Source organism: Echiichthys vipera, assembly GCF_963691815.1.
Source record: "Echiichthys vipera genome assembly, chromosome: 6".
NCBI lineage: Eukaryota > Metazoa > Chordata > Actinopteri > Perciformes > Trachinidae > Echiichthys > Echiichthys vipera.
The window spans coordinates 8,420,537-8,447,517 of NC_139831.1; the positions used below are offsets into that span (position 1 = coordinate 8,420,537).

At 40.4% G+C, this 26,981-nt stretch overlaps 1 protein-coding gene across 1 annotated transcript; it reads left to right on the top strand.

Annotated features, from left to right (window-relative positions):
• The first annotated feature begins 6,561 nt into the window (after positions 1–6,561).
• inppl1b (inositol polyphosphate phosphatase-like 1b) lies at positions 6,562–25,076 on the top strand. Its single transcript, XM_083915889.1, has 27 exons — positions 6,562–7,668; positions 8,976–9,039; positions 10,997–11,135; positions 11,275–11,395; positions 11,823–11,963; positions 12,152–12,239; positions 12,812–12,889; positions 13,125–13,262; positions 13,391–13,505; positions 13,600–13,700; positions 13,787–13,889; positions 13,980–14,176; positions 15,497–15,614; positions 15,763–15,859; positions 15,967–16,105; positions 16,868–16,967; positions 17,308–17,396; positions 18,919–19,000; positions 19,797–19,886; positions 19,986–20,099; positions 20,186–20,274; positions 20,363–20,450; positions 20,852–21,004; positions 21,410–21,491; positions 22,668–23,463; positions 23,552–23,667; positions 24,352–25,076. The coding sequence occupies exons 1-27, from the start codon at positions 7,532–7,534 to the stop codon at positions 24,443–24,445; spliced, it is 3,669 nt and encodes a 1,222-aa protein (XP_083772015.1). The 5' UTR covers positions 6,562–7,531; the 3' UTR covers positions 24,446–25,076.
• The last annotated feature ends 1,905 nt before the right edge of the window (positions 25,077–26,981 follow it).

The window sequence follows — 26,981 nt, forward strand, 5'->3', positions numbered from 1 at the left end:
CTCTGATAGAGCTCGACTGATACGGGATTTTTGAGCCTGATACAGGTTTTAAAAAGGAACAATTTACTGATTACCATCATGGCAGGCGATATAGTGAAAATAGACTTGTTTTATGAGGTTTTGCACCAATATAACCGACTTGCTGCTTTCTTAAATAACTTCCTTAAAGACCATTTAATTTTATCATACATTATACTTAGTATAGTATTACATCGTTCACCAATTCTGTGGGCAGATGAAGAATGAGAAAATGATGAATAAATAGAAATAAAGTAAATAGCTAAATAAAAATCAGTACTGTGTGTTAAGCCGTTAAGTTAGCAGTCAATTGCTGACCATTTAAATAAAGAATTACATAGTGACATTTCTAAATCACCTCAAGCATCGTTTCCAGCATTATATGTTCTGTAAAAAATGTTTTCGTATCTGTGCATGTTGGACAACTGTATATGCCGATACCGATTGGCACAGATATATCTGCGATCGGCCCAAATCGACCAATGAAATCATCAGACTGATAAATCTACACTCTATATATGACTCTAATATTCACATATTTATGACTAATATTCATATATATGACTCTAATATTCATATATATATGACTCTAATATTCACGTATGACTCCAATATTAACCTATATATGACTCTAATATTGACATATTTATGACTAATATTCATATATATATATATGACACTGATATTCACATATATATGACTCCAATAGTCACATATGTATGACTCTAATTTTCACATATGACTCTAATAATCATATATTTATAACACTGATATTCACATATATATAACTCTTATACTCTATATGTCATTGCATTAAAGGACATTTTAAACACATGATCTTCAAATATAATTAGTTGTGTGGCATATGTTAATGGTGTGTGTGTTTATGAGTTCATAGCCTTCCTGAGATTATCTTTGGTTTTTGGATATACTTTGAATAGTCATTCTTTAAAGTTGCTTCCCTAGAGAAGTAGCTGTGACTTTTAGTAGTCATAAAACTTTTGATCTTTCAGCTGATGTGCAGGGTAGTGACAGTATTAAATAGAGTAAATACATATGAAGCATTTACATTCACGTTCTGTTCAAAACCAGTATAAGAATCTTTTCAAGCAGCTCTGTGATAAAGACATCAACCATCCTTTTTAAATGTAAAATAAATGACGTGAATGCTTCTGTTACCTTGTATTCTGTGTATTCTATTATTGGCATTTACGGTGAGTCATTCTGATACAGCCTCTGTGCGCTTCACTGGCCAAACAAAACCACATCTGGGTCTAAGTAGACAAAGGGAAACAGCACTGCCTTAAGACTTTACCCCTCCTGGGCATTCATATAAAATTGATTTATCTTGATAACTGACAAACTCTGTCATTGCTAAAGACATACTGGCTGTGTTATTCAAAATATTGGCCTGTGCCTCTTGGGTTGAAGACTTGTTTGACATCAGTGTAACTGCCATTTATGAGCCATGTGATGTGAATGAATGAAGGGATCTGATATGAATGTTTTGCCCAAGTCACATGTTTTATTCACTCTGATCAGCAGAATCTCAGCTCGTCACTGTGATCTACTGTTGGTTATACGGTGTAGCTACTGTATACAGGTCTGTATTTCTGTATACCACTTAATATGATCCAGGATAAAGACACTAAAAAGTCTCAGGTAATCTTATTTTATGTCTGTCTTTGGTTTTCTGTTTCTAGTTTTGTCTGTGTGAGGCTGCAAATGGCCACAAAAGCCCCTTACACTTAATCTGATGCCACTTTTGGCAAGCGCTTTAGTCTTTATATACACTAGACCGTTAACATTGTCCCTCATAGGAACTCCCAGCATAGTCCCAGTGCATTATAACCACGGTATTAACACTTCTTAACAACACAGTTCTCAGCGTGTTGCTAAATCGGGGCAGTTATGCTTGCTTGTAACTGACAGGGACAAACTCTATTAGACGCAGAGCCAATCAGTGCTTCCTTATGACTTATGGTAAACTGTATAAATTGCTGTAAGTGTTACCTTCAACGAAGATTAGTTGAGGTACATTGATAAACCCTCATGCCGCCCTCTAATTTACTAACACTGGGCAACTTTGTGGCTGAAAACGTCCACGCACAAAAACTGCAATAAGAAAATCATACATCAATATTTTATTCTGGTTTTTATTTTTTATAAATCTCTTAAACAACTTCAAACCTGCTCAAAACTACCAGACATTCAATATTATATTCATTCAATATTTTCCATGTAATAAATAGCAGGCAGATGAAACTTTGCTGGTGATTAGAGTCTTGGTTTTGTCAAAGATTAGCAAAAACAAATATTTTATTGCATAAGTATTTTTTATGCAGTTCAAGATACTGACTCTGGTACGCCTCGTGACTGAAAACGTCCATGCACAAAAACTGCTATAAAATCTTTTTTTTTTGCCTTAATCAACTTCAGCCCTCTTCAAAATGATCAAATATTCAATCATTTTCAGGATTTTAACCCTTTAGTTGCCAGTTTAATTGTTTTAAGTTTTAAAATAGTATCTCGAACTGCATAAAAAATACTGATGCAATCAAATTAAATAATAATCACCAGCAAAGTTTTCATCTTCCTACTATTTATTATATGGAAACATTTCATAAATCACTTCATCTTAAAATAATAAAACTGTCATTTAAAAGGGTTACAATCCTGAAAATGATTGAATGTTTGGTAGTTTTGAGCAGGTTTAAAGTTGTTTAAGAGATTTATGAAAAAAAATCTAAAAACAATATTGATATATAATGATTTTGATAATGAGATTTGTGCGTGGACGTTTTCAGCCATGAAGGTGTCCAGAGGGAGCAAAAGGAATCACTAGAGTATAAAAGACATGTCAGAGAAAAAGACATTGGATTTCACAAATTTGGCTAAAAATAAGATTTATCACCAAAATTAGTCCACAAGCTTTAACACACACAAAATTATCACAAAATAATAATAAAAAAACTTGCTTTTTTGTCCGAGGGAGGCAGAAGGGTTAATGCACTTGCACACACAGACACACACACACACACACAGACACACACACACACACACACACACAGACACACACACACACACACACACACACACACACACACACACACACACACACACACACACACACACACACACACACACACACACACACACACACACACACACACACACACACACCAAGAATGAAGTCAGTGGTACAGTGGGATTACCTGCTAGCTTTGCTTTGTTAAATGTTCTGCGACTCCCGTGTGACGTAGCCCACTGTATTTTTAGCAGCTGCTACTCACTTACTTACTGAACTGATGCTGTAACTTTAAAGCTTTGTAGTTGTTGAGCACTAAAAGGACACGTTGATGTTACGAGATGATTGTGTTGTTCCTTTAAAAACATAATTCTACAACTAACTAGGCATTTGTTAAACTTAAATGTTTAGTTTGTAATCTTCCTGATTATTGTCCTCATGCTCTTTAAGATAGACATTATTTTGGCTTCCTGCCTGGCCTTGATTATATAATGTAGAGTATTGTCATGTACTTCCATCGAGGTACTGCTCAATATCAGCACACTTACACACTGATCTACTTATCTTCTTTCTTTGTGTGCAATAACTTAATCAACCACCTAACTGCATAATTTAATCTTACTGCTCATTTCTGTCGTACATATTTTATCTTATATATTTCCTCTACATTTAACTTGTCTGATTTCATTTCTGTGAATTTTATTTTACCTGTAATTCTTAAATCTACTTTGTATATATTTAACTTAGAGTTTATTGTTTACTGTTTATTGTTTTTTCTGTATTCATTCAGCAAAGAGTTTATTAGATATCTTATACTGTATTTTTTATACTTCCCTTGTGTTTCTTTAAAGCTGCTGGAAACTCAATGTCCTTGCGGGCGTCATCCCAAAGGGATCAATAAAGAGAAGTCTAAGTCTAACTACAGCTCCTCAAACATCACTACCATCCAGATAGAGTGACTGGCTTCAAATAAAATACACCAATGCTAATTCAATTCAAAATCCGATCTCACAGCCGGCGTGAATGATTAAAGTGAGCAGATGGTTGTTAGTAAGGGAGTACATCTTGCTGTCTCAGTGTCTGTCTCAGTATCCTGTTCATTCTACTGGTTGCATAATTTTTACGAATTATGAATTTTTTTATGGTTTTGGTGAACTATCAGCCCTCCATCAGAGCTATATCTTCACTGAAGCTTGCATTGTTGTTATGAAGAAGAGCGTGGACAATATAGTTTCCAATTGCAAATTATTGATCTGTATTTTTACTCCTTTTCCCCAGAGGATGAATCCTAATGAGCTTGATAATCGCAAGAATTTCACAAGAGTCGGCAACCTTTTTGATATTAAGTGCAATTTTTACATTTCCTTGTTAATCAGTGTGCCATATCATTGTCTACTGTCCTGCAGCGTTATTTTCCCACCACCTCCACATTTTGAGAACAAGGCAACAAGTACTAGCCAATCAGAGGCAGAGTAGGGCGGGCCTTCACAAATGTGGAAGTGGAAAAAGTAGTGATGTCCAAACAAAAGCTTCGGGAATCTATATGAATCATTTGATTTATTTTCTGAGCCCATTAGATGGCACTCACAACAACAAAGAGTTGAAAGCATAACAAATTACCAGTCCATGAAGCTTCATTTCACTTAAAAGAAAAGTCAGTTAAACTATCGTTGGTAATAGTCATTTAGCATGTCGATAAGAAAGCACTACAACATTTCCCCAAACATTTCTTGCACACACTTGCTCTAGTGCCACCAGCAGGTCAGTGCCATCATGGATGGACACAACACTTTGTTCACATCATCTGGAAACAATATTTATGGTTCCCAGATGATGTGTCCTACTGCCTTTTCCTCTAGTGCCACCATGAGTTTGACATTTCTAGTATATAGTGAAATGTCCAACCTGTTGTCATCCCAACTTGTCACATACAGCTGGATACCTCTTAGTCTCACTTTTTAAAGAGCCGTGTAGTCCTGCGCGTCAAACTGTGGCGCTCCACTGAGGTCGCTGTTTTTAAACATGGGGAACACGTGGTGGTTAGCATTTTGTATGCGAGCAGAACTACGTAGTTAGGTTTAGGCAACAAAACCACTTGGTAAGGGTTAGGAAAAGATAATGGGTGGGGTTAAAATAAGTATGTTTGCAACGTAATTACAGTGATGCACAGGACACAAACGGGACAAGAATCACAGTCTCCTGGGTGAAAGTCCTGTGTTTGTGTGACCTGTCCACATCACAACCTCTTCTCTATGCAGACTTTGTCGCTCTGACTTATGTAGCATTGCCTCTAATTATGCCATGTTTACAGCTAAAAGCCTCAAGAGTGCCTTGTGCGTCTGTATCAAACGCAGAGGGCTGTGACAGAACGTCAGAATGTAACGCACTGGGATTGTGAAGGGGCTGAAATGTCTCAATAACTATTGGAAGGTCGTTGTTCCCCTCATGATGAACTGTAAGCACTTTGATTAGCCCTTTAATTTTCATCTACAGTAACAGTTCAAATCTTATTTTTACAATACTTTTTGACAGAATACTTGCAAAACTAATGACATTCCCATCAGCCTCTGTTTTACTCTGGGTTTAGTGCTAATTAGCAAATGTAAAACATTTGTAATGCAAACTTAACTGCTCAACATTGTTAGCATTTAGTCGAAAACACTACTGTACAGATGCAACTTATGACAATTATGTGCTGTAGAGAGCTCATAGCAATACAATGAAAAGCTGATTACAGATTGAGGGTTAAATCGATGTCATCAGATTGGGATGGACTTGTGTCTATTTGTTTTATGGGGCCTGCGGTTGGTGGTCGGCACATTTCTGCTGAGTAGTGAGAGGCAGAACAGCAAATATGGGACCAAAGTGCTTCCCACAGAGTTATACGCTCCAGCTAATGGAGAAGGAGGGAAGTAGGAGGGCTGAATAATGGGCGATGTTCTAGGAGGGCAAAAATAAGAAAGTCAAGGATGATCATAACCATATGGAGGCTGCTTTTTTGCTGAGAGGGAAGGAGTGAGCAAAAAAGGGAAGGGAAGTTTAGGGAGGGTGTCACAAAGAAAAAGGTTGGGACAAGAGAAAGAGGCTGAAAGGGAGTACGTATGCCTGCCAGAGGATGAAACATCTGAAGATAAAGATGATAAAAAAACAAGGAAGAAGCTGAGGATTAGCCAGGCAGCTCACCTGTGCGTTGTAAGCTGTGTTTTCTGTTTGGAATTTGGGGGCAGGGGCTGAAGGGGGGAGGAAGGAAAGAGACAAGAGTGAGAGAAAAAGGAAGCAGTCTGCTGTTTCACACACTGGTGGTGAAGTTGAGCCCCTCGCAAGAATTCTCCTGGCTGTGTCCGCCATCTGGAATGTCGAGTCACTTCCTCTGTCTGCCCTGCACTCTAACGGGGTTGTCCTCTGCCTCTCATGCTCCCTCCCTCTGCTCTGACAGCACTCTGAAGAACCACTGGAGACCACACCAGTGCGGACGGGACTATACTGACAAGACACACGCAGCAGCACGCAAACATCCAGCATGAAAGGGAGAGCCCCGGAGAATCCCTCATCCAACTCAGACACACTCTAAATGGAATCTGGGTCTGGAAGAAGCAAAGACAACTGCAGTCATCAGCTGAACTTTTTGGAGGGTGTTCCTATTCCCTTATATGGCAACAGAGCTGCGAAATCATTTGAAATAGTCTGGTTTCTGTTGCATGCCTGTCTGGTTTTAGTGCTGACTGAGTTCCATCTGGTATGTTTCTGTCTCTGCCGTGTGTGAGTGTGTGGGCACCGTGTGTGCGGCTCGATTTGTTTGTTTTGCCATTCTTGGTTCTGCTTTTCCTGTTGTTTGCATGTGGGCTTTTTGTTTTGGGACAAGAGGAGGGCTTGTGTTTGTGGTTAAGCTAGAGACAACGTCATTGCCTCAGGGGTGGCTGCTTCATTAAGACTGTGCAGCACCTCTTGCTATTTTTTTCCTCTACCTTCCTCCCTCTACCTTCCTCCCTCTCTCTCCCTTGCGCTCCTGTGATGGTCTGTGTTTGTTGGTGCAACACACCCACCTGGGTGCAGCAACTTGCGAGCAAAAACTGAAACAGGGCCTCTCTACACATGGATATTATCAGAAAGGTGGACTGCAGTTTGTGTTGTTGAGGAGCAGGCTGTTGTTAAAGTGGACTTACCTCAAAATCAGCCGGACGTTTCTTCTTGGACGTCAACAGGATGTTTGACCCTAAAAAGAACAACATGGACCCTGGAAGTACTAGCTGGTGTACAAGGTGATTGGCTATCTGCTTAACACTTTGATCATGAAGAAAAGGATCATGGGAAAGCTCTAAACACTAAAGTTGACCACTTTTGGCACTGACAATTTCCATGACAGTCTGCCATCATGATGCTGTTTGAGCAAGTCCGACAGTAAACTTGCATTAAATTTGTTCTTCCATCAAGTCCATCGCCTCATGTGGATTATTTTTATGAACATATCTCGCAACATTGATTGCCATGGCTACGGCAGCATGGTATCATCGTGACATCAGCCGTGTACACGCAGAGGACTTGCTGGCACGGGCAGGGAGGGATGGCAGCTACCTAGTGAGAGACAGTGAGTCTGTGCCAGGAGCCTATGCGTTGTGCCTTCTGTGAGTATAAACACACACACACGCACGTACACGCACACACACACACACACACACACACACACACACACACACACACACACACACACACACACACACAATCGCCTACTTAGAGCCGGCTTATCTTGCCATTCACAACTATTATTGAGCTTTCATGTTATCTTAGACGGTTAGTTCTGTTTAGGCCCCCGTGAGCTTGTACTTTAAATGTGTTTGTTAGTGTTCAGCTCTTGTCAGCGATATCAAGTAGATCTAAACTTAAAAGGAAAAGGAAAGGGATCTGAATCTCTCTGCACTCACCAGAAATAATTTTCTAATAGAAGTTACTGAACGTTACTTTATGTGTCAAATTGTATGTGCAACCCCTCCTTGAAAATACTTAATGAATGATTCACTCACAAAGTCCTTAATGCTGCCCCATGTGACAAGAAGCAGTTCTACTTTATGTAAAAACCTAAGGAATAACCCAATCTTTTGAAACTTTTTTTAGATTTCTGCATATTGGGTTGGAAAGAATTCATAAACGCAACATTTCTGCAGAATGTCCCCATCTGTAAATGGATTCAGCAGTTTCACTCCCCCTGTCATATCCATCATTTTCACCATCATCTGCCAGCAAAGAGTGGCTCAAAGTGCTGCGTACAGGCTGGGCCAACCACACACATACACCCTCTCCAGACTAGTCACACTGTTCTGTCCGAACACAGTCCATCTCAGCCAGTCAAACCCTGGCCCAGGACTCCGTTTCCCCTCTTACCCCTATTTCTTCCCTGGGGCCCCTGAAAGAGGGCGGGAGCTCCAGCGACCGCACTACACTGACTGCTCATCAGCCTGAGCCAGATACATTCCTGAAAACTGAGCCGGGCCGCTTGCAGTGCTCCCTCTTTCCCCTTCGTTCTTTTCTTAATATGTCATTCCCTCTTGTAGCTTCTCAAATATCTCCACACGTTTGATTGAGTCATTCTGCTATCACGCGTCCCCCTTTTGCTCAGGTAACATGCAGTAGCTGACTGATTAAAAGCTGGCTTCATCTTAACATGCTGCCTGAAACAAATTGCTCTGATGTAACTGATGGAGATGAGGATCTAAGTGTCTCTCACACACTGTGTGACTAAGACAAGTCATGTCATTAGTGATCTTTAAAATAACCGGCGCCTTGTTAAGAAAGTTACAGTGTCTTTAACTACTGTTAGACATCTGGTCCTTATTTAAGCAATACATTGAAGTATATTTCTCTTTGACTTTCAGCTCAGAAGCGTGTTGTAGTCATTTGCAAGGGCATTAACAAGCGTTATTTTTGGTTTTCAAAGGTTCCAACGCCATGTTCACACCTATCGTATTCTTCCCGATGCAGACGGCCTTCTCGCTGTTCAGGTGAGTGTTCATCACCACACGACACTGAGTCCTCTGGACACAATAGATGTCTTGGCACACACTCAACGCACTGGGGGAGCCCCAGCCTGTCAGATGGCGTAAGGTGGGTGAAACAATGGTTTGTTATTGCCTGTTGTAGGGAGGACAGGAACATGTTTGTGTTTCCTCTCTGTACAGGCTCTGTTATGACTGCAGTAGCCTTGTTGTTTGAATGGCATCTCTGCCATGTGGTCGCATGCTTGCGGCATAAGCTCAGCAGCACAGAGGAGAAATTGTTTTTATGTCTCAGAGATTCCTACTCAACCCACACACTAGGTCACTGACCAATGAGCGTTCTTATTTGTTATGTGTATGTACGGGGGTGTTTGTATTAGACATAATGAGTGTGTTGGATGTGGCAGGGTTTAAGCCAGTGATGGTATGTCTCGGATTTTGATACTCTGGGGCAGTTTAACCAGCAAACGATATAATCTTTCAATGATTAAAACACACACAAGCATACACACAAACAGTGGGTGAGAGAAAGCAAGAGAGTGAGAGAAATAAACCGCCAATCATCTGTGGCTTTTTAAAACTATGTCTGCTTTTTAAAGTCCAAGTTTAATAATGATTGTCTGGCAGTCTGGTTTCAAATGAAGACCTTAAACTCTGTTGCTATTTCAGTTGTGTTTCCACTGCCATCGGTATAAACCTCCAGTACGTATTTTCCTTCACTGGATTTTCTCCACTAACTCACAAGTCGCATGCTTGCCTTTTTGCTTTTCCAAGATGGCCATGGAGATATTTTGGGACCCATTTTGTCTCTCACTGTCTTGTTATTCCTTGTCATTTCTTTTTAATTGCTTTTCAAGAGATCCTTGTGGTACAAAAAATACTATTTGAAGAGTTCCTGGCAAAACAGACGAGTAGCTGGAGCCAAAAAACGGTTTCTTTCACCGCAGAATGAAAACAAAAAACTTCTAAAAAGAGCTTGCTCGGTATTGTGGTCTAATGTGAACCCTGTTGATTTTGTGCATACTGTATGACCGTTAGTGTTGTGAATATTTATGCACAGCACCTGTGCACAGCATGTTTCTTTAATCTTAAGTTTTGCCTTGACTGCTTTGAGTGCCACTGAAGTGTAGCTGTGCGGGTTTTTGTTGGAAAGTTTGAGAGTAGGCTTGTTAGTGCTTGTGGCTTTAATGTGTGAACGCATGTAAAAACTTTGTTGCCATGTTTTTTTGGGGGCTTTTTCGACTGACTGGTAATGTTGAACTCCAGTGAAACATGACAGCCAACTGCTGCTGCTGCTGCTGCGGCAGTAGTAGCTGTCAGTGATGTCAGCTCTCCGGTCTGGTGAAGGGCAGAGCTTTCTAAACCCCCCTGGGACACTTTTTTATCACAGCAGATCATCTGCATGTGACTTTTTCTGTAATGCAAATAAATACTTCTGTTTTGTTCTGCCAAGGGAGGGGTGGGGTTCATTTGTGGAAATAATAACCACAGAAGTTGGAAAGATAAATTATAACATTACGTGTTCCCAGGGTGTTTGAAAGACCTCATGTGAAAGAGTTTTTATCATCTCTGTTTTTTATAAAGAAGTTTGAGAATGAACAAAGGAGGAAAGTTGCAATAAAAGAGTGTTTTGTGAGGCCTTGACACTGTTGACACGTTATGTATATTTTTATCAAAAGCAAAGAAAATGTTTAATAGCTTTAAACTGCTGTGGATATATTCAAAAATAGGTTTCTGAATATAACAGCGTGTTGCGTGCTTGTGGAGATTATGTCTCTTATCATCTACAGTGCATTTGCTGTGGTCAATGACGCAAACATGCTCATGTGATTTATACAGTACATAAATCACATGAGCATACACTTGATGACTTGTAACGTGTGTGTGTGTGTATGTGCGTCTGTGTGTGTGTGTGTTTATGTGTGTGTTTATGTTTGTGTGTGTGTATGTGTGTGACTTACAGACAACGCAGGGGGTCCAGGTGAACTGTTTCCGGACACTGGAGGACCTGGTGTTGGGGTACCAGCATCCCCACAAGGGCCTGGTCACTCCTCTGCTCTACGCTGTTCCCCGTGACACAGACTCTGGAGATGAGAGCTCAGGTGGGCTCACTAGCTGACAAATCACCCAAGATTTAAATGCAAATATATTATGTCATGCATTGGTGCATACATAATACGATTATACCTACTCAGTAATTATTGCTAATTATTAATGTTTAATCTTTATTTTTTCGCACAGATGATGAGAAACCTCCTACAGTTCCAGCCCCTGCAAACACAGTGCCTTTCACAGGACCACCAGCAAAACCAGCCCCTCATGCCCTGTTCCTGGATAAGTTGCAGGAGCTGAACACATCCAGGTACGAATTGTCCATTTTAATATGTTGCTTACATTGTGCTAATCTATGCTGCGTGCACAGTTCTGTGTTCTGTTTGAGTGAGCTGCTTATTCTGTGTGACAATACCAGATCAATTTATAACTGTCAATTGGTTTGTGATTGTTTATTGACTTGAGGTGATTTGTAAGTCACATTAATGATAGCCATCTGTTCTGTTCACAGCATTGTCTCATTTAAATATGCACCTGTTATCAGGCATACGGGAAACACATGTGAAACACCCTTTTGAATCTTTTTTCTGGCCTATTAATAAACAGTGCTGATATAGTGTCAGCTGTGCGTTTATTGCCAGCAGATGAAACAACAGTAATGTCCAGAGAGCAGAAGTGGCATACACAGTGTTTATAATATAATAGTCTGAAGTTTGCCTGTTTTATCCTGTTTACAGTACTGCGGGTGAGGTGATAGGTCTACTCAATGACTACCTCTTCAGTGAGCTGCCTCTCGACATTGAGAATGTGCACAAAGGGGCAACAACTCTATGCCACCTAAAGCGTACTCTGGGCGCTGCGTGCCAAGGCTTAAACAGGTTAGCATGCTTTTATTGTTAACGATGAACCGAACGTGCAATTTGCAAATGCACTGACTGTTTGGAATGCTGTGCACTCGTTATTTAGCATATTTTAATTGTCTACTCAACATATGCTCTACACTAAAAGTGTGTGTGAAGAGAAGTGTTGTCATTAAACAAAAGGTGTGTCTTGATCTGATCCACAGTGAGATTGACCTGACTCTCTCAAGTCTGGAAACCCTGGCCAAGGTCTTCGATCATCCTAGCTGCTCTTTAACACACACCAAAGCACAGGTATGCAAACGATGCCGCATGCTTTTCAAAGAGCTGTAACTAAATGTAATTTATTAAATGGTAACCAAGCACTGTAGGGGATAAAGGCGCATTCTCATAAGTCCATTTCATAGACTGTAAAAATATGACTCCGAGCGTCTCCGGCTGCCACCTAATTCCTGGCTAATCCAAAAATGAGCAAAGAGGTGTAGCGTGGATGGAGCTGAGGTGGGATGAATAAAGTCTACAGTCTATCCTTGGCCTCTGTGACAGCACCCACCTGTCACTCAAAGTGGCCATTCCTTAATTATGAAGAAGTTTAAGCCTTAATGTAATTTAACAGGGTGAGTTATATAAAAAAAATTCACTCCCTGTACAGTTGTCACAAACAGGGAAAATTTGTTATAAAGACCAAAACAGTTTTTTGGACCAGGCTGTAAACACGTTTATTTCTGCTATAACATTCAGCATTTTAACATGGACCCCCATGTTAGGGATTATTTTAATTTTAATGGCTTCATTCTTCAGCATCAGAAGTTGCTGCCTGGTCCATACATGTCAACTCATTGTGTTTTTTGTCCTGTTTCATCAAGGGCCAAGAGATGGAGATAGACAGCCTGTTGTTTAAGATTTCAGCCTTGGTCAGCCTCCTCTCTTCGTTAGAGAAAAAGGTATGTTTGAAATTACACAAAGATATCTATTCATAGCTTTTCTTGATAATGTCAAGATTCATGTGTGATAACGCAGCGTTTTCTAGCAACACCATTGCTCATAGTCTTGTTACTTTAAGTGATTATCAATTAACGCTGAGGTTTTCACAATGAAAGAAGAAAAACAAACCATTCTTGTTTGTGGTTGAACTAAAACTGATTAGATTATAACACTACCAATTATCTGCTCATTAAGGTATTAAAAGCTTTACAAGATGCAGTGACCAATCACAATCTGGCAGTGCAGCCTAACCCACCCCCTCCTGAACCAACACCCATCAACGTAACATCTGTCAAAAACCATACCAGACAGCTGCCAGTCCACTCCTTTCAGGTAAATCAGGTTGAAAAAGTGGCTTCATATCATAAAATACAATATGGTATGAGTTAAATCATACATCTGGTCTCTGACTATGTAAATGTACTGACTACGTAAAGCGTTGTTTTTCTTTGTGTGTCCAGGTGAAGATGGTCAGGTATGGCAGACAGACAGTTTCTGTGGATGTGGACACAGGAGTGCTGCTCTTTGACAGGAAGGCTGGTTCATTTGGTATAGAGAGGGTGTCACATGACAGAAGTAAGACAACATTTAGTGCCTATAACATTTGTTTGCTTGCAGACTTATTATTTTTATTATATAAGTGTCGGCTGGCATGTATCTCGTGTATTAGTCCTTCAGATTGTCAAGTTCCAGAGCAGTCCGGCCAAGGTACGCATGGTGGTTGACAGTCACCACAACACACCACGGGAGATGACATTTGAGAGTGCACGGGTAAGGAAAGATAATTGCCTTTATTATTACCTCTAATCCATTGTTTCCTTTCCTATAATTTACTGAGTGGCCGTCACCTGTTTCAGAAACGTGATGCCTACTGCCAACTCCTCCAGCTGATGAAAACCAGGCACTCTCAGCTGCGGGAACCTGACGTGATCTCAGTCTTTGTTGGCACCTGGAACATGGGTAACCATAGATGCGTCCGAAGTTGAATTAGAGATTGTTTCTAACGTTTTTTTTGTGTTACTATTTATTGTATTTGTTTTTTGTACACAGGTGGTTCCCCTCCTCCTCGCAGCCTGCAGTCATGGGTGACCTGCTGCGGTTTGGGACAAACCCCTGATGACTCGACCGCCTTGCTCCCTCATGATATCTATGCCTTGGGGACTCAGGAAAACCCTCAGGGGGAGAGAGAATGGACAGAACATATCAAAGCAGCCCTTCGCAGTTATACGCACATCGACTTCAAACAAGTAATTCTCCTTTTTACAACTTCAAGTGGGGATTCTTATCCCTTAATAGGGTGCATTATCCATAACGCTACCATATTTTCACAGAAGAAAGATTCACAAACGTTCGTGCCCAGAATACTTAAAGGGGGACTCCACCACTTTTACATATCAAAGTCTGATTACAGGTCATGCAACCACTCCTGACTATGTGAAAAAAAGTGTTTTAAAGCTATGGTGGCTCCAGTGGAAGCTTTGTAAACTTCTGATAAATTTTAAAGTGATGTCACAATCTGAATTTTAAATATCGTGACTTCTTTAGTGTTATAGGAGAGCAATGCTAGTATTGTAAAAACGGTAAATAGAGCAAAGGTTTACTGATTTCAAAGTAAGATACACTCCATTTGAAACAAACAATTGTTTTTGCACAATGATTGCTAATTAACCATTTTGCTAACCTTTTTATTTTGTTTTTTATACATTCATTCATTTTGTTGTTTATTTTATTCATGTTATTGTAATTTAGTACAGTAATTTCTTTTAGTTTGTGCATAATGAACATATTGAGTAAAACATACACAAAATGTTAACATAACATCCCAGAGTGAAGCCGTACCCACTAACGTAGTTTACCAGAATTGATTTGACACATTTCTCCAAATGAAGATGCACATTGTTAAAGTTATTAAAGCAGCCGTCTAACTCTTAGGATTTTCTTTTTTTCTTTCATAACTTGTCTTTAAAATGTGACTCACACAAATCTCCAAATCTGTGTTCATGCTCTCAAATAATTCACCCAGCTGTCTAAACAGAATTACAAATTTGCAGAACAAACAAAGTCTTTCATGATCTAATATCACCGTATTATTTTTACCCATATTTTGAAAAACTACACACGCTACACATACACTTTAATGCCTCAGACGTTGCAGAATGAAAAAGATGATGAGAAACACAGTCACAAGGGAACTTCTTTGTGGTTTCACTTCAAACTAACATTTTAGAACAGTGTACAATATGTCAACAGAAAACCAAAGTCACAGAAAGCATGCACTTTTAGGTCTGTTCTGTAATGGTTGAAGTCAACCTTGACATCTTAGTTTTACAAATATTGTATTATAACTTCATATAAATCAGTGCTTCATTAATTGTATTGTAATATGCATGTGGAAAGATGAAAGCGCCTTCATTAGCATTTCAAAAGACACTAAAATCTTGTAATGTTAAATTTGGAAATGGGTCAAATCAACTTAATCATGTGTATTAACTTAATAATGTGTTTTTTTTTAGGCTGGTTGAAAACTGTACATGTCATCTATTGTAATGTGGAGCTTTGTCCTGTAGGTGGCAGTACAGTCCCTCTGGAATATGAGACTGGCTGTTTTTGTGAAGCCAGAGCACGAGAGTCGCATCAGCCATGTGAACACAGCCAGTGTGAAGACCGGCCTGGGGAACACATTAGGTGGGCTTTCCTGCATAATCTCCCCATCAAAAATACACAAAAAAGCAAATACAGAAAACGTGTGGTATCATGGCAGCCAGCCTTAAATAATAGTGCTAGATTAACAGCACATTTTTTGGTTTGAAGTTGAGTGTTTCTGTTGTTTCAGGGAACAAGGGAGCTGTTGGGGTCTCGTTCCTTTTCAGCGGAACATCTTTTGGGTTTGTGAACTGCCACCTGACCTCTGGAAGTGAGAAAGTCCTGAGGTAGCCTACGTTGCATCAATAACATCAAATGTGTGTGCTCCTGTTTCATTTCCTTGCACTTTTAAAAAGGATTTTGCATTGTCTCGCATAATGTACATGATGTTCAGGAGGAACCAGAACTTTGTGGATATCCTCAGACTGCTTTCTCTGGGGGACAAACAGCTCGGTGCCTTCGACATCAGCCTGCGCTTCACCCATCTCTTCTGGTGCGGAGACCTCAACTACAGACTCGACTTGGATGTACAGGTTGGAGTTATTATTTCATTCAATTCAATTTAATTCCACATTTATGTCAGACTCCCAAGAGGGTCCATAGTAAAAAAAATTAAAGAAGAAAAGAAGACATCCAAGATAAAATAATGAATCATTCAATTTAAAACAACTTTCATATGTAGGCTATCTCACCAGTGTTTTTGTGCTTGGATGAGTTCCTTAGAGCAGCTCTTGATATGGCTGGTTAAAGCCTCTACAACCACCTCGCCGAGGGTAACAAATAACATCTGTAAACGGTGGGCCATATAAACCTGGAAACTGGCTCCGACAGGGCCCTGACACGGCGCGATTTTAGACGGTTAATGGAAAATGGAGTGTCCTTGGCACGCACCCGCTTTTGACATGGTTGTGGAAAGATGGCTTATGTTGCTTTGCAGATGTCTTAGATGTGCCTCACATGTAGGAACACAAGAGAACACCACTATGCAACCTGGGAAACTGAATACTACTGCCTCTCCTGTAGCAAAGATGAGCTGTATACATGGGTGTGCAGAAAGCTCTAAATAATATACATTTACATTGACAGAACACATACTAAACTACTGCAAAGCAACATGTTGGCCTGAGCTTATAGTTTACAACACTGTTAATAGATGTCTCTGTCAATATTCAAATAATCTTTGAAATGATTAAGCACCCTTGAAGACTGGCTTGAGTGCATGTGGCATGAAAATCAATGGGAAAAAAACCCAGACATTGATATTACTGCTTTTTTCTGTTCCTCATGGACTCCAGGACATCTTGAAACATGTATCAAAGAGAGAGTTTGAGGAGCTCATGTGTGCAGACCAACTGACCAGAGAGAGACACAAGAGGAAGTCCTTTCTCAATTTCAGTGAGTTTCAGTTTTCTGTTGGCCTTTGTTCTATAATGAAATATATAATATCAGCCCATAATGATCCTGAATACCATAGGTAACCCTGCCAATTTCCATAAAAGGGCATGAGGCTTCAGGGCCGTGTGTACACAGCAACATACAGAAATTGAGAAGAATAAGTGAATCAAGTCTAAAGAAGGTGGAGCACTGGACCAGTCCAAAAAGTGCTATTGCTATGCACTTTTAATGCTATTTACAAATATATAAGAAAGGATAAATCACATCATATAATTTAGTTCTGTTTTGTTTCTACCTTTGCTGACCTCACTGCACTCTTTGTCTTTTTATCGTGGTTAAGAGGAAGAGAAGATTGCATTTCCACCAACTTATCGGTATGAACGGGGCTCCAGAGACTGCTACCTGTGGCAAAAGTACAAGACCTCAGGAGTGAGTCATTTCTTGTTTAACAATAGGACCTCAGAAAACAGGATCATGAGTACATCAAAAATGGCGTAGGATGGAGGATGCATGCCTGCAATAAAAAAACATTCACACCTCTGAGGAGTCGCCAAAAACTCACACAAGCAATAACTTCAATAACTTCAACAAGATGTTTAGCTTTAGTTGGTTTGTTGGTCTGAGCTAAAATATCTCAACAGCTAAATGGATTTCCATGAAATTTTGTGTAGTCATTCTAGTCTTCTCATTAAGGTATACCCCAGATAATGAACCTTAAAGACTGTAGAGATCTAAGTCCAGCCTCTCACAGCCCGACTCTTAGTCTTCTTTATATTAAAGCTGAAGTTGTTTTTCTCATATTTGCTGAAATTGTCACTATATCATATATCCTGAGTCATGTACAGTACCTCTGCACCAAGCTGCTTCTCACTGTCTGCTCCTAATGGCATCTGCTAGATTTCACCGCAACCGACCTAAAATAACCCAAGAGCCGAGGAGTCTCTGATGCAGTCTCTGATGCAGTGACTGCTTACGAACTCCGATCATACTGTGAAAATAGGCAACACTGATCAATATTCTCTTGCTGTATCACTTATTTATTGCATAAAGTTTTTTTCAGAAACATTTTAGTGTACTGTTTATCTGTAAAATTAGAAAAATTGTGACCTAGTTGAGTCAAAACACAGTCCCGCCCACCAGCCAACCGGCCGTGCAAACTTTCTTTTTTACTGTTTTTTAAACATTACATTAAAATGTGTTTCTGAAAACACTTTACGTGCGAAATAAGCAAGACAGCAACATAATATGGATTTAGATTTGAGCAGCGCTGCCTAGTTTTACAGGTTGATCAGAGTCACTGAAACTGCGTCGGAGACTCCGCGGCTCTTATACAGTAGGCTATTTTAGGTCAGTCGTGGTGGAATCATGCGGATGCCATTAGGAGCGTAGCTTTTTCACCACTCATCTGTCTCATTGTGCTCTCAGGATATAGTGACAATCTCAGCATATATGAAAAAAAAACATATTTTTAATAGAAAGTTTCCGACTTTAGCTTAAGTTCCTGATGAAGATCAACTGATCCAAACGTTCCTCAGTCGTATTCTTCACATAAGGACTTTCATTTTTCTGAATGACAGTGTTGACATACTTTCATCCTGTAGGGTTATTGTATTTTAGACTCTGATGCTATATATATAATATATATGCTACATACTGTATATACTGTACAATTAAACTACAGCTACAAAGAAAATACCTCAGAAGATTTCTAAATATACAGTTGGCTCACTTCTTCAGTAATTTTTATGTGTAACTTAATCCTATTTAAAAGGGTCTGTACTGCAGGGGATAAGAGACTGACAGCAGCTGCCACTAAAAATAGGAGGTTAAGCATTACACCACAGTCTAAAAAGGGAACGCATGGCATTACAGGAATGAGGGCATCCTTTAGTGCATACAGCTTCTATATCTGACAGTTTCATTTGTTATATAACACGTTGTTCTTCTGTAGGTGCGAGTCAATGTTCCATCATGGTGTGATAGGATTTTGTGGAAGTCCTACCCAGAGACACACATCATCTGCACTGCATATGGTAAGTTCTGGAGATTTAGAAATACATATAATTCAAAAAAAAGCTTTAAGTGGTAAAGTAAACAGTTACATGAATCAAAATGTATAAGAGCAGCACAGAGAGGTCAGTGCTTGAGTCTTGACGTAGCAAAAGGTTTTGTTGCAGCATTCTCAAGTTAGATGTGTCATTGTGTGGTCATTTTTTTCAGTCGTACCGCTCGAAAATGAGAGCAACCCTCAAAGTGAATACTGGTTAAACCCCTACATCCTGGACTGTGGTCCTTGAAGAAACAGAATCACACCTCTTATTCTGCCTGAGCTTCTGTCTCTGACAGCAAACTATCAAGACACATACTGGAGAGTAGGAGAACTACTTTTTGTCTCCCAGAGCACTCCGGTCACATCTTATAAAATATTGCTGAATAGAAATAAATAGAGAGAAATTACAAGGACAAATAAAAGTAAGAAATATATAAACATTAGTACATACTACTTCAATATATAGCAACAATATACATAAAAATATATAGCTAAGAAATATGTAAAAATATTCATACTACAATATATGACAACAGAGCTGAATGCACTAAAATAGTGCTGAAACGGGAGCTATTGTACGTTATAAATATGCAGTATTAATGCCACCGTTAATGCACAGTTTAATTAGTATTGAGTATTACTGCAATAATATTTAAACTGTATAATACTCTTTGTAATGGCATTAATACTTATATATGCTTACAATGATTTTAGCTACAGTATATATTGTTATTTCAGTTCTAATAGTTGAGTAATATGATGGATCTGTCTCTCACCAGGCTGCACAGATGACATCTTCACAAGTGATCACTCACCTGTTTTTGCCACCTTCCAAGTGGGAGTGACTTCACAGTTCAGCTGCAAAACAGGTGCGGCTATTGTTGTGGCCCTTTGTACATAAACACATGGAATATGACTGAATAACCTTCATTAAGTGAACAGTATTGTTATGCATTTGTCTCGCACAGATGCAAGTTCAAGCATGGAGAGGGCCTGGATAGAGCTCGAAGGCATTGAGGCCATTGTGAAGACGGCTAGCAAGGCAAAGTTTTTTATCGAATTTCATTCCTCTTGCCTTGACGGTATGTTGCCATATAAAAAAAACACCTTTTATATAAAGCCATCGTGCAGCACAGTGGCAAAGATTAATTTATGTCTTTCTTGGCAGAGACACGACGCTCAAGTGAGAATGACTCACAGGGCTGCGATGTTCCAGGGTTTCTTAAACTGGGCTGGTCCTTCAAACAACTGCCGAAGGTCAGAAGCTCATTTGGAAATGGCTGAAAATAATGTTTGTTCTCACAAGTCAAATTCTGAACTTGTGATTTGTTTATGTCTGTCATAGCTTCTTCCAATCATGTCCGACATGGAGTATCTTCAGGAACAGCACCTGCTGTTGTCTGTCAAGTCATGTGACGGGTTCGAGTCATACGGTAAGTACCAGTGCAAATTAATTTTGTCAAATTAACTAATTAACTAATTTTTAACAGCCCTCTAGGTTGCTATTGAGTGCTGTTCAAATGATGATTTGAACAAAAACATAAAAACATTTCTTTCCCAAAAATGTGTATAAAAACATCTCTTTGAAGATGACACGTGGATTTGTGAACAGCTTAACTGAATTCTATTTTCTACTAACACACACTTAGACACAAAATGTTCACGATGAAGTGGATGGATTACTGTATTTAGGCAATGGGCTGAGTTTTAGGAAAATAAATATTCTTTGAAGTGGTCCAAATCAAATGCTGTCAACCTTCAGTGCGGTTGAACTATAGTCAGGTTTTAGTGTGAAATGTCTTATTGATCGAGCAAAAATTATTTTTAAATAAAGGTGAATGCTGTGTGGCTCTGCGCTCACTCACCGGTGCATCAGAGCAATTTGAGACATTTTTGAGTCACCGAGGCGAGGAAATGGGCTCCATAAGAGGACGTGTCAGTGTCCATGTGCCCAAGGACAGACGAGGAACTCGGGAGAAGACCTATGGTGGGTCATCCGGAACTGGTCCTCTCCTACCGTCTGCCTTGCTTGCACTATCACTTCCCACTAAACTTTCATCTCCACCGTCACTGCATCCTTTGACTCTCCTGTGACTCTCACACTGCTTCCTCTATTTGGTTCCTCAATGATCCCTGGCTTGGCTTTACACTTGCTGGTATCTAGCGACTGCTTCCTCTTTTGGCTCCTGATTGACTGACCGTGACCAGATGCATCCTGAGACACTAAAACAGGACAGATGAGTATTATGTCACCAGGTTAGGCACTGCAACAACACACAAACACAACTGTGCTGTGTGATTTCAAACTGGCTTTTTTCCTTTGGCCTACTCGCCACCACGCAGACTTTGAGGAAGTCTTGCTCATGATGAAATGTGTTGATTTCCTCTTCAGACTGGTTGCATTTTGAAAAAGATGATAAAGGTCCTGGGAAGGGACTAATGTCTCCTGCGTCTACACGGGCCCCAATAAACAGGTGAGCACCTCCTTAATGTTTCTGAGCATCAGTATAAAGCAGCAGGAAGGCTCCAGCTCTCTAGGAAAAATTCTCTCAATCTCTTTGAAAAACTTTTCCCCAGTCCTCAGCAATATCACAGACAAATCACATATCCTCCTTTTCAGGAGCAATATTTAGTTTTGCAGGTTTTGAATGCTTTTTGAAAACGTGTTTCCACTGCTTACTTTTAGTTTTGAAAGAAATACTTCACAAAAATGTATTCCCAAATCCTGTGAAATTGGTCATTATCTAGATTATACTGACAAAACTATGAATGATTTTTCATGCTATTACTTACTTATTAGTTTGTCGTTGTGTATTTTTTTGATGTCTGAAAAACCTTCAAACAAACATGAGTTCATTACTCATACTGGTCTCCTTAGAGCGTGCTCACACTATCCTTTTGGCCGCGGCCAAAACCGTTTTTTCAGCTAAAGTCTAGTACCTTTAAGTAGTGTGAGCGCACCCGCTCCGCGCTCAACTGGGGCCAGCTGGCCCTCCACGGCCCGCTTGAAATAGGTGGGCTTTAGCGGAGCCGTTTGCACATGTACGAGCACAAGCGTACGCACGTGTACGCGCACGAGCACGAGCCCTACGGCAGTAGCGTTATGTCCGCCTGTTCTGACATGTAAATAGAAGGACGGACCATGCGCGGACATTTAACAACAACAACAATGGCGGTGAAAGGTTCATGTTGGTGTGGTGCGGAGGTGGAGTGTTTACTGCAGATTTGGTCGGATGAAAATATTCAAAAACAGTCGACAAGACGCACAAAAACTCCGAGGTCTATGGAAAGATTTGTAAACAAAGCCACACACGCGATCAATGCGTGTGACGTGTTACGGCTTGAAGGCGTATGGACAGCAAGAAGCATTGGCCGAGGCCCAGGTAGTGTGAGTACAAACGGGGCTGGGGTGTGGGGGGGAGAGGGAGGGGGGACAAGTACCCTAAAGTCCGGGTCTCGGTCCGGGAGGATAGTGTGAGCGCGCCCTTAGATTGTGTTAAGTCTTCTCACTGTTAACTGAAGCCACATGTCCCTAGCACAGTGCCACTTTTGGTCTGAAAACCTAGAATTTTAACAGTGAATGCTAGAGAAACATTACTAACTCTTGCAAAGAAAGTAAGCAAGAATCAAAACTTGTATGTTCTTTGCAGGTCCTTGGCAGCTCCCCCCAAACTAACGCCGAGCAGCTACACCAATCCAGCCTACTTCATCTTTGAAGGTGTGTCAGTGGCACGCAGGGTGGAGGAGGCTCTGCCCCAGCGTAGGGACCCTCAGGTGATCTGGTCTGGAAATGAGGCCTTGCAGCTCCCAAAAATCTCAGGACGTCAGGGATTCGACAGAAGACCTTGTCGCAGATCAGACTTTACAGAGATTGAAATTCCAGTTGTGCTGCCCCAGTACACTCCAACCAATGACCTTCATACACCCCAAACCAACTCCTCCTATCAGCTTTTTCCGGCTAAAAACCCATCTCCCATACCTCCACCCTCCAGTAATGCCATGTCACAGTACCAGGAACAGACTTCACAACCCAGAGATAAATACCACGGTAAAAAAACTGTTCAAGACTCCATCCTGCCCGAGAAGAACCTGAGGAACTTGTATATGAATCACTCAGCAATCATCAGGGAAAAAGCCAGAAGGGATCAACACCAGCTTCTCCCAGAAAGGACCAATCCTATCCGGGCAGCTAAGGCGCCATCAGCTTTCCCCTACAAACCTACTCACTTAGCACACTCTCAGGTCTCTGCTCCCTGGATGGTCGATCAGCAGCCCCCTGGACCTACAGGAGACAACTCCCTCACTGCTTTGCAAATGGCCAAGTCCCTGAGCGAAGTTGACTTCTTCCCTACAGTGCAGAGAGGCCCATCCAAACTCAACCAGAGGCAAAGTTATAGAAATGGCCCCTCCATGCATGGAGATAGAAGCTACAGCTGGGAGAAAGAGGTAGGATACTTCAAAGACATGAGACAAAAAAAAAGACTCAGAGTTCTCTGTAAAAAAAAAAAAATCCATCTGCTTTATTCCAATGCAGGTGTCTGTCCTCCAATGTGCACCAGAGACGGTACGGGAGCTTCTCAGCACTCTGGGTCTTCAAAAATACACCCTGGGACTCAGCCTCAATGGCTGGGATGATCTGGATTACTTCAGGTAGAACGATTTCAGATAACACGTTCAACAAGCCGTAATGAGATAGAGTCATTACTGCATCTAATAGACAGACACAAATAATGTGGCTACTGTTACTACTACACAGAGCAAGGTTAATCTGTTTGTAGCATAGACTGTATAAATGATGGATGTCTCTGTGACGTCACCTATATGATGCTGAAGAGCAAAAATGAAGCTCAGAGTGGGTGACAACAGTTCATGAACAGGGAGATTAGCTACAGAGACCAAAACAGTTTTTTTTTTTGTACCAGGCTGTAAACATGTCTGTTTCTACTGTAAAGTTGAGCCTTTTAACATGGGGATCTGTGGGGATTAACTCACTTTTGGAGCCAGCCTAAACTTCAGTTTTTTGTTTCTTTTACTTTGGCTTCCATATTTAGCCCCAGAGGTTGCCACTTGGTTTGTAGAGATAACCTCAGTGTTCACAAGAAGGTTACAATAACTGGTTGTAGGCCTGATCAAATTACTAGCTTGCATGTGACAGTCATGCTCATCTGAGTGTAATGACTGAACATGACTATAGTTAGAGCCTCAAATGCTAGAATAAAACAGTCACGGTGTGTTGATATAAAGATGTTGCACCATGGGAAAGATTTACTGGACTATAAAGTTAAATTGAATTTCCCGTCAGGTTTGATTCAGTGTCATTTCTCCTCTCCACAGTGGTATCACTGAGGAGGACCTACGTGCCGCAGGAGTGACGAACCCTTCACACCGGCGCAGGATCCTAGAGAACCTGCCCAGGAACTGGAACTGACATACAGAGATGAGAAACATTGCTGGCACAGAGCCTCGTGGTCTGCTCCATTACAACTGGAAAAACTATTAGAACAGAGGTCTGAGAAGAGGACTGCCCTATCGGATACCAATCCCATCAGCTGGACTTTACCACAGCCCTACCGTCTTTTCATTTACTCAATCAATACTGTAACAATAATTTGTCTGGCTCAACACAGCCAAAGGAACATAACGCAGGAAGTACTCATGCACCGTCTGCTTTATGCATCAATCCATCTTGAAAGATAAAGGAAGCGGTGGGTGATATGAATGGAAAACCTTGATATTTATCTTCAGTTACTGACACATATGCACATATTGACTATGGTATCAAGGTCTCATTGATTTTGGTCTAAATGGATTTTAAATGACCTTAAAAATATAGTCCTTCAATTTCCAGTGTTCACTCAAGGCTAGTGTTTACCATTCACCTTCATCCCTTCTACTGTGTGCTTTCCATTACTCTGCTACTATTGAGCCTGGATCTGAGCTTGTAAAAGCCCTCTATTAAACCTATGGAGCATAAAATCCATAGCTGTACATATCATTGTCTGTAAAGTTGGTATACAAGGACCTGCCATATCTCAGTTTGTTTACTGTCCCATACTGTTGCTATCATGTCACTTAATCAGTACCAATGTCCACTGTGCATGTTTTATGCAACCTTTTATAAAGTAATGTGCATAAAGCAACTCTTGACAGTCACCAAGCAATCACAAGTGTTATTTCATGCTGTCGGGCAGCTGGAAACGGATAAATCACTTCCTCAAGTCAGTTTCAGTGCTGAATACGCATCAGTGCACCATGCTGCCTGTGTGTTGTTTAACATCACCCAGAAGAGAGGTGCAGCCTACTAACAGGGGGCACGTTATGCTCATTTTCATGTTCATGCTTGTTTTTGGGGTTTCTAATAGAACACGTTAACAAGCTTTAATGTTCAAAAAACATTTTTTTTTTATACCGTCTACCTGAATATACCCGTACCTCCGTTTTAGCCCCTGTCTCCTTAACACCCCCTTCCAAAAAAGCCCAATCTGCTGTGATTGGTCAGCGTTTCTTGGTCTTCTACTTCTATGCTTTTGGGGTCTCTGCACTGCTATAGCACCGGGGAATAACTGTAACGCCATTGTAGCCGTACTTTCTACCTATATATAGTATAGTTGTGACACCACAATGGTACAGAAGTCCTGACAGTTTGTTTAAAGGCACAGTTTCTGAATACGGACTTTGTGCATTTCTCTGTGGATTGAGCGTTTTTGATGCTTTCACAGCACCTCATCCTGCTTTATAAGAAAATGGACACGGAAATCTAACGTTTTACAATATGGGACCTTTAATGATCTAAAACTCTAATGCATATGGGATATAAGAGTATAACCAGAGCTACAACTATATTATACTAAAAGATATATTTAATCGGGCAATTATTTACCATAATACTTGGCAGGATATTTCCTCAGCCTGGATGACTGACCAAGAACCAATGCTTTTCCAGTGTTCAACAACTTGCATCAATTTGATTACATCAGTTACATTTGTGAATACAGGGTGGCTGATATGATGGCCAAGGCCGCACACAAAAACATGTGAAAGTTGTATTTGTCAGCTCAGTTAAATAATAGACCGCAGCAGAAAGAGATGAGACATTGTGAATCCTAAAATAACTCTTAAATAACCCACTCAGAGTGTCTGTGCTTTTGCTTGTAGCCTTTAGTTGAGCTAGTTACTCATTAAGGCATGACCAAACACATCTCTCTGTCCTCTGACAGTAGGTAGTGATGTTATCACCTGTGGGAATTTTTGGCAACATCTAAATCAAAGAAAAAGGGTTTCTTTAGAAAGTCACATATTTAATGGACCAGGGGTTTAGATTGACATATTAAGTCAATGATTAGGCAGCAGCATTAAAAGTTACGCATGAAAATAGTGCTCATATGTTGAGAGTAAAGTTTGAAGATCCCTTCCAGATATGAAACAATCTTCTTTGAGTAAAAATGACCTTGTTAATTCTGAGATATCCCCTTCCCTAATTGAGAAATCTCTTTTTATTTTTTCCAGTTCTTAACTGAAAAATCCATCGTGTGTGTGCGTACGTGTGTGCGTGTGTGTGTGTGTGTGTGTGTGCGTTTGTGTGTGTGTGTGTGTGTCTGCGTGTGCGTGTGTCTACGTGTGCGTTTGTGTGCGTGTGTGTGTGTTGGAGGTGTCGAGCGTCTACATCACCCTTTTCAAAATAACAGACCAAACAAACAAGTTATTAGGTTGAATAATAATGCACATGTAAGCACACGTCTTCTAATGTCAGACTCTGCAGAGCACATATACTGTAGGTGGAGGGGGACTTAAAAAGAAAGAAAAAGTCACTTATTAACAGTTGACAAATGAATTTGTAATCTGTTAAAATAAGCTTTGTTTGTATGTTGACATGTTTTTACCTTCTGTGAAGAACTGTTCACCTACAGATGGTTTTCCAATGAAGAACACGCTTCGTCCGTGACCCACTCACATTCCAGACATTT